The following is a 12735-nucleotide window of genomic DNA, read 5'->3' on the forward strand; positions in this document are numbered from 1 at the left end:
GCTGCCATTATATTTAATCACAATAATGATAAAATTTAAATTAGACAAATAAGACAAAAGTGATTACAGTGGGCCCTTAACCACCATACTACTTGAATTGTGCTATCCATGGACAATGGCAGTAAAACCGCAATTTACCCAAGTAGTCCCTAGCTGGTACAGTCACATTTTTTTTCCTTGAAAATTTTATTACAGTAAACTCTTTATATAACATACCCACTTAAAACAGATTTCAGATATAACAGACAAGGTCTGAGGGTTAGAAATCCACAGGGACCAACTGAGAATAGTTTTTGAACCAACTGCACACAGTAACCACAATAGCGTCTGCTAGCCACCTCGCCCTCCTCCCTTTATCTGCAGTCCCATCCTTCGGTTACTGTTGTCTGTCTCAGCCCACCTGAAGAAATATTTTCCTCCTTGTGGTTCCCGTTCAAATGAAGAATGTGTTTACACCAAAAGAAAGTCATGCATCAATCCAGGACGTAAATGTAATGGAAATTAGCCAAGTGTTTGTGAAGGTCAGTACTGACATAGCTTAAGGGGGTCAAGGGGGGTTAGGTTTGGTTAGTTAAATTTATTTGGGACGCAGTGTGGGACGGCGGAAATACGCGCATGACATGGCGGCAGCGGTCCATTACACCGGCCTGTGTTGCAAGAAATACCGCTTCGCAGAAATAAGTCGCTCTGCTGTCCACCACGCATGCGCACTGGGGGAATACACAGCATGAAAAACATTCATTTGCCTGTTTTTTTCTAGTTTGTCCACTTGTGATCTTAGTGAGCTTTAAGTGAAATATAGAAACAGGAAGCAAGTTGAACCTCTCTTTGCGAGCTATTTTGCGGCTGCAGCAGTAGGTGGTGACGGGAGTACAACAGGCATTGAAGAGTCAATCATTTATTGATTTGTGACAGAAACAGTTAGCAAATTATTCCATTACACACCGAAAACTTTAAAAAAAACAGTTTCGTCTGCCAGTGCGAGACTGGCACACTTGTAAAATTTTATCCATGCCTGAAACAATACAGCCCCCTCACAGGGCCCCACTGCCAACTTGGCAGCCTCAGTACCTTGCAGTTCATCGCCAAGTGTGCTGTGCGGCTATAGACAGTGTGCAGACAACACAAAAATAAAAAAAACTATACCTACGTTTATTAGGTTCATCAGTATTATTATACGTATTTTTAAATTTCCCCTGCATAGAATGGACTTTCAGCATTAACAGACTAAGTTCCCCCCAATTAGTCTGTTATATTGAGGGTTTACAGCATTTCGTTATTTTTAACTGACAGGCAAACAAAGAAATAATATGATACCTTTTTCCTCCTATTAACCTTGAAAACAACATTTACATGGTTATTAAGAACATAAGGAGTCTGCAAGGGGCCAGTAGGCCTATGCAAGTCAGCTCCTGTGAACTTAACGCCACTAACCTCATTATCCATGAATCTATCTAATCTTTCCTTGAATGTATCTATCATATTGGCACTCACAACATGACTGCCAAGCCTTTTCCACTCATCCACCACTCTACTGGTAAACCAATCCTTGTCTATATCTTTGCTGAATCTGAATTTATCCAACTTGAACCCATTGCTACATGCCCTACCCAGCTCACCACCAAAACTTTATTGATTTCACTCTTATTAAAGCTTATTCATATACTTCAATTAAGTTTTCTCGCCCCCTTCGTCCTTCTAAAGAATGCAAATTTAAATGCTTAAGTCCATTCTTATATGGCAAGTTTCTTAACCCATGAGTCAGTCATCAATCAATCATTCATTAGTCATTACACATATGTAATTTATTCTTTGAGGGGGATATTTCTTCCTTATTTGTCTGGTAAACGTTTTTTTCTTTCTGTCTTTATTTTGCACCTATAGTGCCGATAGGCTTTGAATATGGGACCTGTTGGTCAGTCAGTCCCAGCCTGTTAGTGGCACAGGCAAGTATTTTATAGTGGTGCCATTCTTGCTTGGCTCATGCTGCCTCCCACCTAGAGCTCCACTTGATCCTTTTTAGTTTCACTAGAATCCAGGTTGATAGGTAGTCATCAAGACACCATTTGGGCTGTCTTCGGCCACTCAGCGATGACTGAAAATTGTCAGCTTGTAGTGTAGTGGGTGGAACTTGAACCCAGGTCTCCAGGACATCCACTGCTGAACACTGACCACTCAGTCACCGCCTCCTCAATTTAAATATTTCCTTACTTTAAAATAATGAAGTCATTAAAGATATCTTGGGGCTCTGAAGCAGTCCCTACAGAAGTTGTTTGACAGGTTAAAGATCTGCAGCTGATAGTCCTGCATGTGGTTCCATCAACAGCCTATAATTGTGGGGGGGTTTTCCGCTTCTTCCCACACTTGAAGCATGTGGCTCACCAGTGCCTGAATTACTTTACTGGAGCTTCAACCTTGGGAAGTGTAATGTTACTGTTTGTGGTTGATAAATACAGATTCTAAAGAGTGTAAAAGATATTTATCACTAGAAAAGCATATACAGATGCGAGTAGTGAGTCAAGGTTGCACAGAAAGAAACATTATCAGGCTTTTTTTTTTTTTTTTTTTTTTTTTACAACAAAGGAGGCAGCTCAAGGGCACACAAAAAAAGAAAACAATAATAAAGAAAAAGCCCGCTACTCGCTGCTCCTAAAAAAGAAACAAAAGAGGTGGCCGAAAGCAAGATCAAATACAGGAGGAGAGGTGTCCTGATACCCTCCTCTTGAAAGAGTTCAAGTCGTAGGCAGGAGGAAATACAGATGAAGGAAGATTGTTCCAGAGTTTACCAGCATGAGGGATGAAAGAGTGAAGATGCTGGTTAACTCTTGCATAAGGGGTTTGGACAGTATAGGGATGAGCAAGAGTAGAAAGTCGCGTGCAGCGGGCCGCGGGAGGTGGGGAGGCATGCAGTTAGCAAGTTCAGAAGAGCAGTCAGCGTGGAAATATCGATAGAAGATAGAAAGAGAGGCAACACTGCGGCGGAATTTAAGAGGTAGAAGACTATCAGTATGAGGAGGAGAGCTGATGAGACGAAGAGCCTTAGCCTCCACTCTGTCCAGAAGAGCTGTGTGAGTGGAGCCCCCCAACACATGAGATGCATACTCCATACGAGGGCGGACAAGGCCCCTGTATATGGACAGCAACTGTGCAGGGGAGAAGAACTGGCGGAGACGGTACAGAACGCCCAGCCTCGAGGAAGCTGATTTAGTAAGAGATGAGATATGAAGTTTCCAGTTGAGATTTTGAGTTAAGGATAGACCGAGGATGTTTAGTGTTGAGGAAGGTGATAGCTGGGTGTTGTCAAAGAATAGGGGATAGTTGTTTGGAAGATTGTGTAGAGTGGATAGGTGGAGAAACTGTTTTTGAGGCGTTGAAGGACACCAGGTTCTTCTTGCCCCAATCGGAAATAATAGTAAGGTCTGAGGCTAAGCGTTCTGCAGCCTCCAGCCTTGAGTCGTTAAGTTCCTGTAGGGTGGGTCTTCTATTAAAAGAAGTTGAGTAATGCAGAGTGGAATCATTGGCGTAGGAATGGATAGGACAGTTTATTTTGGAAAGAAGATCATCAATGAACAACAGAAAAAGAGTGGGAGATAGAACAGAACCCTGTGGGACACCACTGTTAATAGATTTAGGGGAAGAACAGTGACCGTCTGCCACGGCAGAAATAGAACGGTCAGAAAGGAAACTAGAGATAAAGGTACAGAAAGAAGGATAGAAACTGTAGGAGGGTAGTTTAGAAAGCAAAGATTTGTGCCAGACCCTATCAAAAGCTTTTGATATGTCCAGCGCAATAGCAAAAGTTTCACCGAAATGGCTAAGAGAGGATGACCAAGAGTCAGTTAAGAAGGCTAGGAGATCACCAGTAGAACGCCCCTTGCGGAACCCATACTGGCGATCAGATAGAAGGTCAGAAGTGGAAAGGTGCTTTTGAATCTTCCGGTTAAGGATTGATTCAAAAGCTTTAGATAGACAAGAAAGTAAAGCTATAGGACGGTAGTTTGAGGGATTGGAGCGGTCACCCTTCTTAGGCACAGGCTGTATGAAGGCATACTTCCAGCAAGAAGGAAAGGTAGATGTTGACAGGCAGAGGCGAAAGAGTTTGACCAGGCAGGGTGACAGCACGGAGGCACAGTTTTTAAGGACAATAGGAGGCACTCCATCAGGTCCATAAGCCTTCTGAGGATTGAGGCCAGAGAGGGCATAGAAAACATCATTTTGAAGAATCTTTATAACAGGCATAAAGGAGTCAGAGGGGGGATGAGTAGGAGGAATATGCCCAGAATCGTCCAGAGTGGAGTTTTTAGAAAAAGTTTGAGAGAAGAGTTCAGCCTTAGAGATAGATGAGACGGCAGTGTTGCCGTCAGGACTGAGGAGTGGAGGGAAAGATGAAGAAGTGAAGTTGGAGGAGATGTTTTTGGCTAGATGCCAGAAGTCACGGGAAGAGTTAGAGGAAGCAAGGTTTTGGCATTTTCTATTAATGAAAGAATTTTTGGTTAGTCGGAGAATAGATTTGGCACGATTTCGGGCAGAAATGTAAAGTTCATAATTAGCATTAGTTTGAAGGCTCTGGTACCTTTTGTGAGCTACCTCTCTATCATTGACAGCACGAGAACAAGCGTGATTAAACCAAGGCTTTTTAGCGAGAGGAGTAGAGAAAGAACAAGGAATGTATGCCTCCATTCCAGAGACAATCACCTCTGTGATGCACTGAGCACACACAGAGGGGTTTCTATCCTGGAAGCAATAATCATTCCACGGGAAATCGGAAAAGTACATCCTCAGGTCGTCCCACCGAGCTGAAGCAAAATGCCAGAAGCATCGCCTCTTCGGTGGGTCCAGAGGGTGTACAGGAGCGATAGGACAGGATGCAGAAATAAGATTGTGATCGGAGGAGCCCAACGGAGAGAACAGTTTGACAGAATAAGCAGAAGGGTTTGAGGTAAGGAAGATGTCTAGAATGTTGGGCCGGTCTCCAAGACGGTCGGGAATACGTGTAGGGTGCTGAACCAACTGCTCTAGGTCGTTGAGGATAGCAAAGTTGTAGGCTTGTTCACCAGGATAGTCAGTGAAAGAGGATGAAAGCCAAAGCTGGTGGTGAACATTGAAATCTCCTAGGATGGAGATTTCAGCGAAGGGAGAGTGGGTCAAGATGTGCTCCACTTTAGAATTCAAATAGTCAAAGAATTTTACATAGTTGGTAGAGTTAGGTGAGAGATAAACAGCACAGATGTATTTAGTAATAGAATGACAATGAAGTATTAGCCAGATGGTGGAAAATTCAGAAGAGTCAAGGTCGTGGGCACGAGAGCAAGTGATGTCGTTGCGCACGTAGGCGCAACATCCAGCTTTGGATTGAAATTTAGGATAGAGATAGTTGGAGGCCTCTCTTGAGGGGTCTCTTGGATGACCCAGCCTCTTAGTGGCACAGGCATATTTTGTTTATAGTGGCTGCCATGATGCATGACTTGCTTGGCCCATGCTGCCCTCCAGGTGCTCCTCTTGAACGAAGTTGCTGAAGTTGGGTTGACTGAAGATCTGGGCAGCATGTGGACAACCTTCCGCCACTCAGCAATGGTCGAAAATTGTCAGGGTCCTTTGGTGAGACTCAAACCTAGGTCCTCAGGCTCACCATGCCCATATGCTGACCACTCGCCCACCACCTCTACTTGATATTATAATTATTATTATTATCATTATATTCATATTATAGTGCTGAAGGGGTTTGTTTGCCATCACTTAAGCCTGCCAACATTCAATCTGGGTACCTTAACATCAGGTCCAATTTCATATATAATAAATCCAAACATCTTTTCTGAAGTAACTCATTGCCATTTGCCATTCAGGTTCAAGGGTGGTTGGTACCTTGAATAGTTAATAAATTAGCCAACAGTGAAAGAAAGGTAAGACTTAGCAGCAGCAAAACTCATGTTGGTGGAGGGTTGACTGTGCTGAACATCATTTCCTTTACTTTGAAAACTTGACAAGTGACAGGCAGGCTAACGAAACTGTTCATGCCTCTGAAGCTTTGTTGCAGTCCCAGACTTTTCACTGGCATGAGAAAATAATCTTCATTTGTGCCTTTCCTTCCCCAAAACCTCCACGAATCAAACCCCTCGCTTTACATTGCCCCTTGCTGTCAGTTACTACTCCACCTTACAATATAAAAATCTGTATTTCAGCAAAACATGGGTTACCAGAAAGGGAAAGGTCTTGGTAAGTATGGACAGGGTTTGGTGGACCCAGTAGAGGCCAGCAGACAGCGAGGACGGAGAGGTTTGGGTCTGCGCATTGAAGGTTTGGAGGCCTCAAGCAACCTCAAGTGGGACAGCAGCCAGGAGGTGAGTGTATAATTGGATGTTTAGCATTTAGAAATAAGCCTAGAGAACATGCATCAGTAAAGTTAATGTGTATGTTACATTGTAAAGAGACTCAAATTAAAAGCTATCACACAGGGAAGATGCCCATAATCAGGCAGCATTTCTGTGTATGAATTTAGTAACCAAACAGTGAGAAAGAATTACATAGAATTACATAGAAAATCAGACCACACAGACCCCATTGTCCAGACTAGGTGGTCTGTCCTTAAACCCAAGTGATTTTACATTAATCAGATGGCTCCAAAACGTTGCTTTTCTACTCTAGTTAATATTAAGTTCAAGGAAGTGACGGTCGAGCTTATTTTTAAAGGAGTCAATTGTGTTACACTGGACCACTGATGGTGGAAGCTTATTCCATTCTCGCACTACAACGTTGGTGAAGAAAAGTTTGGTGCAGTCTGAATTTACTTGTCTACATTTGAGTTTTATGCCATTGTTCCTCGTTCGCAAAGTGTCATCGATCATAAACAATTTTGTTCTGTCTACATTCGTGAAACCATTAAGTATTTTAAAACATTCGATCAGTTTTCCTCGGAGGCGACGTTTCTCAAGAGAGAACATGTTAAGGGTGGAAAGCCTTTCTTCGTAGGATTTGTTGCGCAAGGAAGGGATCATTTTTGTTGCTCAACGCTGAACACCTTCTAGTTTAGCAATGTCCTTTGCATGGTGGGGAGACCAAAACTGTACCGTATATTCCAAGTGGGGTCTGACTAAACTATTGTAGAGCGGATGCATTACATCTTTATTCTTGAATAAAAAGTTTCTTTTAATGAAGCCCAACATTCTGTTCACTTTATTTGCTGCATCGATGCATTGATGTGAGAATTTGAGGTCTGATGCGATTTTGACCCCCAGGTCCTTAAAGCATTGAACTCTTGTGAGTTTAACGCCGTGCATTTCGTAATCGAACTTCTTATTTTTTGTTCCAACTTGAAGGACCTGGCACTTGTCTCCGTTAAAGGGCATCTCCCATTTATCCGACCAAGCTGAAATTTTGTGCAAATCCTCATGGAGGCTTTGCCTGTCTTCGTCAGTGAGAACCGAGTTACCAATCTTTGTGTCGTCTGCAAATCTACTAATGCGATTATTGAGTCCAATTTCCACATCGTTGATGTAAATAATGAAGAGCACTGGGCCAAGAACCGAGCCCTGAGGGACGCCACTAGTGACCGGCGCCCACTCTGAGTAATCCGTCAATCACAACTCTTTGTTGTCTGTTGCTCAACCAATTCGCGATCCATTGGTTTACTTGACCATCAATACCTGTTTGCTTTAATTTATTAAGTAATTTATGATGTGAGACTTTATCAAACGCTTTCTGGAAATCAAGATAGACTACGTCCAATGATTTGGTTACATCATAAACTGAGAAGAGATCGTTATAAAAGGTCAGTAGGTTTGACAGGCAGGATCTTTTGTTACGGAAGCCATGTTGTGAATCCCCAATTAATGAGTGGCTTTCGAGGTAACTCACAATTTTGTCTCTAATTATGCTCTCGAGTAGCTTACCTACAATTGAAGTTAGACTAATGGGTCGAAGAGAGAGTACATGTATCCGTAGTTGTCAGGGAATGAGTCTTCTCATCATATTGTCATGATTTAAGACCAATGTTTAATAGCAGTCATAAATTATTATATATTTCTTGTGTAGCTTTGTATTTTCCAATCACTGTCTTCTGCAAACAGCATGTGCAAGTGGAGGAGGAGGTGCTGTGGCTCCCTCACTGCTCTGATCCCGTGCCCGACTTTGAGACGCTCATGTCATGGGCTCAAGAAGGCCCAAGGAAATTAGAGATATCTGATGAAATATTGTTCTGTGAACCCAGGATTCTGAAGGGTGTACTCCATGGAAAGGTAGGCATTAGATGACAATGTACAGCTGAGTCTTTACTTAAGTAACTACACACCAAATTTATTATAATGGCATGTAGCTGTGTTATTTATATAAAGGCACACTAAGTATGAAGTGTTTGGCAGGCTGTGCCCTGAGATATTTTGTCTTGGGTGAAGACACCAACTACATGTGGGAAGTAAATACTTGAGAATGCTTGCCTCAATATTTATATTATTGATTGCTTACTTACAAGACTTATTTTATACAGTTATGTCAATGAAAAATTTAAAGCTCATTTTTCACTTAAAACCTAAGGTGAATTTGAACATAACTATAAAATTGATTCAGAAAGTATTTGGCACTAAGTATTTGATAGTTGTTGAATATTAAGCAAGATTGTGTTGTTAAGTTCAGTTTCCATTTCCATATCCACAGAATTGTAATACCATATGTGTCTTGCAGAGTGTGTTTGACCAGCTGGACAGCCGTGAGTTGCAAAGAAGTCGATCCAGAAGCAATCCTTTTGAAACCCTCGGAAAACTGTTCTTCCAAAATAGAGCAGCTCTCAAGATGGCCAACATGGATGCTGTGTTTGACTTTATGTTCACCAAACCAAAAAATGAAGCAGGGGTGTGTACTCTAGACCCTCCATTCCTGTGGAACATTTTCAGTCACCACCACTATCACCATCACCATCTTCATCATCATTGATGAGTTCTGAAACAGCCTACGATGTTAGTGACAGTTGTGATCATATCCAGAGACACAGTCTGTGCAATAGTACATAAATGGTTATAAAAGCATAATGTATCACACTTTACTGGGTAATCTTTCCTTCTCTGACTACATTTCCTTGTTTCTCATGTATGTGGGCAGTGTGGTAAAGATGGTGATGATCATAACTTTTTTCAGGAGCCACTTGTGGGTCCAGATGACCTGCTGTACTTTGCTGACGTGTGTGCTGCTCCCGGAGGTTTCTCAGAATATGTTCTGTGGCGCCGCAAAACAGACTCCCAAGGCTTCTGTGATGCCAAGGGGTTTGGCTTCACCCTGAGAGAGAATGACTTTAAACTCCATGACTTCTTTGCAGCACCTGCAGAATTTTTTGAGCCTCATTATGGTGGGTGGACCAAACTGTTGACATGGTTACTCTTCACTGACCTCCAGTCATGCATTCATTGCACAGTGAATAAATACAAAGCTGGGAAATTATTCATATTTTTTTTCTCATTCATTTGGTAGCCAAAAAGTGTAGAATAGGGAAAAGCATACATAACTTGTTTGGTTTACGGTTACCACAAAAAGAGGGGCAAGTAACAGCTTGTACATTCCCTCAGATGCAAATCATAACTAATGCCTGACATTACATATATTAACTTATTTACACATTCACTTTCCAAACAGGTATAAATGGCATTGATGGAGATGGAGATGTCTACAAGCCAGAAAATATTACAAACTTTGTTCAGTTTGTGCAAAAAACGACAGGCGGTCATGGCATCCACTTCATGATGGCTGACGGAGGCTTCAGTGTGGAGGGCCAGGAGAACATTCAGGAGATTCTCTCAAAGCAGCTCTATCTCTGTCAGTTCTTGGTGGCTTTAGGAATACTACGAGTGGGTAAGTGACTAAGTCTTCAGTTCAGTCAATAATAAGTGGGTTCATCCTCTACTCACATTCTTCATGACACAGTTTTCACAACACAATTAACATACAGAGAATTGTCATTGTACGACTATGCAGTTCACTCCACCAGGGATGTGATTCTTAGTTATTTCTGGTTTACCGTTTATTTTTCTCCCATTGCTGTGCACGACCACTGTGATTCACTCAGATCCATTGTGAGAAAAATATGGGTTTATGAAATAGTTGACAAGTATATACAGTAAAGTCACGAATCTCAATCAATCTCATCTCGATATTTTGCATCTCGATTGCACCATCAAGAACCCATGATTCACATATCTCAATCAAATTACACGAATCTCGATCACTGATTTTTTCAATTGCTCTCCCACCTTTTGAAAAAGAAGAGATGGAAGAAAAGAAAGAAGTCTTATACAACATGTGGAAAATAAGAATCAGCAAATTGAAAAGCCTAAACCCATAATAAACACAGCCACACCCAGAGAAGCCCTAATAAAAATACTGTTTAGGTGGCACCGATACAAAGGCTATGCCACCAACTCATCATCATAATCATCATCAGCCACCCATCAGCTGTTCAAACCCAGCGTGTGGTCAAGGTTGTTTACATACTTAGCTACCTGGATCCCATTCACCATGTTTCCTGTGGCCAATGGAAAGGCCCAGGGGATAGGTAAGAGCGAGAATGGGAGTCAAGGACCACAACAAGGTGTGAAAAAACCTGGAAGTGAGAAACGCGATCATCGTAATGGCAAGTTAACGTAGTTGATATAGATTAGTTGGCAAGGCTTTGGTCCCAATTGCATTTTTCCCCATAAGAAGTTAACTTCGCATCTCGATATTTAGAATCTCAATCAGTATTTTCAGTCCTAATTATGATCAAAATTTGAAATAGTACTTTTGTTCAATCACACGGCAGTGTTTGGCATGCAGCGAGCTTGGGGGCATCAGGGCCAAAAGAACTACATGCCACCCCACATGACTACATGACCGCTGGCTGAGAAATATTTTTTCCAAGTCATTTCCTCAAGACCCAATCAAAACCCACTCCATTCATACAGTAGTTCCTCATTTAATGATTCTAATAATCTGTAGGAGAAATTCAATTATTAATTTATTTTTCTGGACATATTATTCTCCATTTTAATCCTGAGACTATGGGTGTACTTAAATAAATCAGCGGCAGCCTTGGTCACATCTACAGGTGTATTTATATAACACAAGTCATTTCCCACCGGAATATTGTATGTAGCAACATGAATAACAAAAATTGATCATATGTGCTTCTGCTATTCTTAGCGTAAACTTCAGCAGTTGGCAACCTCCTCCTATCAAACACTCCTACCCCATCTGTCGAGATGTACGAAAGTCATGAGAAAACATATATATATCTGCAGAGAAAAAAAACGTCTTTTTTTTTTTTTTTTTTTTTTTTTTTTTTTTTTTTTTTTTCAAAACTAGTGAATATAATGTAACAAACTGTACTGTTCTGAAATCAGAATTTTGTTGATCATCAGTGTATTATTTTTGCATCTGCATATATCAACACACAGCCAAAGTACTCTCACCTACATTCCCACCTCTCCTGCTCCTACTAAATCTCGAGTGAAGATTTACAACATCGATCATTATCAAGTTAGTAAGTCAAATCTAATAAGACTAAAATTAATCTGATTGCAGTGATAGTATTGGAGTAATGAAGCTAAAAATAAAATACCTAATGTTCAGCATCTACTAACAAAAACCCTCAAGCACAGGAGTTGAGGGAACAAATACCCACAGCCTTAGGGTGAAGGACAAAAGATAAGTATGAATAATGAAAAAAAATTCTAAGTGTAAATTAGAGGAAATCTCCCATCCTAAACTGCTAATTCCTTTGTTTGCAGATGGTCATTTTGTGTGCAAACTTTTTGATGTGTTCACACCATTCAGTGTTGGTTTGGTGTATCTCATGTACCGATCCTTCAAGTATGTCTCACTTCACAAGCCCAACACAAGCAGACCTGCCAACTCAGAAAGGTGAAGTGGTTGGGTGTAATGTACCGTAATTCTAGACCCTCTTGATATCTGTTTTGCCTTAACGAATTCTTAGTTTTATTAAGACTTCACGTATAATTATATCCAGAAGTTGCTTGCTTGCATAGAAAATGGCATATTAGAGATGATGACAGTAATGATGCTTTTACAATGAGCATAACTCCATGTGAAGTTAATTGATATTCATAAAATGTAGTACAGTTGCCACAGTGAACATCAGAACCCTCTACTCTGAGGCTCTGATTTAGTAGGCAAGCTCTCTAGTGCAGGGATTTTTTTCCTTTCACTTTCTTGTAGCTCAGGGAGCTCATTGTCCACTGCTGTGAATGTTTAGCCTCAGTGCCTGGCTGACTGGAAGGGAGCAGGTGCATGATGTGATGATGGTTTTCCATTCCTGCCTTTTATTGACCACCACTAGCTTACCAATCATCTGCGATGGGTCCTCTGACTCTTACTCACTTAGAATAAGTCTGTACCGGGCGGGCACAGTCAACAGTTGTGGCGCTCCTTGCTGCAGCTCACCACCTGCCTCCAACAAAGTTCTCCAGTATAAACTTTGTGCCAGGCACAAAAAGAAGACTTCTTGTGGATTCAAGGTTACTGTTTTCATTAGCAACTGACCAGTAGTGGGAAAAGTCTTCCTTTTCTGTCTGGCATGAGATTTATGCTAGGGAATTTTGTTAAGGGCATAGCTGGGCACGATAACAGAAAACCTTATAACCGATAACTGATAATGGAAAACCTTATCGGTGATAACTGATATTCGTTTACTGGAGACACAAATAAAGGTGATAACCGATAACCGATACCCGATATAAATCCACAATTCCGATACTAGCT

The 12735-nt window shown here is 41.4% G+C and overlaps 1 protein-coding gene and 1 long non-coding RNA gene across 3 annotated transcripts in view; one reads left to right on the forward strand and one right to left on the reverse strand.

Annotated features, from left to right (window-relative positions):
- LOC127006525 (cap-specific mRNA (nucleoside-2'-O-)-methyltransferase 1-like) overlaps positions 1 to 12735 on the forward strand; it is a 28261-nt gene that overhangs the window by 5348 nt on the left and 10178 nt on the right. Inside the window, exons 3-8 of the mRNA XM_050876478.1 lie at positions 6180 to 6338; positions 8064 to 8231; positions 8674 to 8841; positions 9124 to 9331; positions 9616 to 9831; positions 11745 to 11877. Coding sequence (XP_050732435.1) covers positions 6180 to 6338; positions 8064 to 8231; positions 8674 to 8841; positions 9124 to 9331; positions 9616 to 9831; positions 11745 to 11877 — 1052 coding nt within the window. The remainder of the gene's footprint in view (positions 1 to 6179; positions 6339 to 8063; positions 8232 to 8673; positions 8842 to 9123; positions 9332 to 9615; positions 9832 to 11744; positions 11878 to 12735) is intronic.
- Positions 9115 to 12735, reverse strand: part of LOC127006529 (uncharacterized) — a 47874-nt gene continuing 44253 nt past the window's right edge. Inside the window, exon 3 of one of the 2 annotated variants that reach the window (XR_007759621.1) lies at positions 9115 to 9261. This is a non-coding gene — a long non-coding RNA (uncharacterized LOC127006529). Of the gene's footprint in view, positions 9262 to 9837; positions 11209 to 12735 lie in introns of those variants that run through there. The other variant, XR_007759622.1, reaches the window with a different exon arrangement.

Source organism: Eriocheir sinensis, chromosome 33 (genome assembly GCF_024679095.1).
Source record: "Eriocheir sinensis breed Jianghai 21 chromosome 33, ASM2467909v1, whole genome shotgun sequence".
Classification (NCBI taxonomy): Eukaryota; Metazoa; Arthropoda; class Malacostraca; order Decapoda; family Varunidae; genus Eriocheir; species Eriocheir sinensis.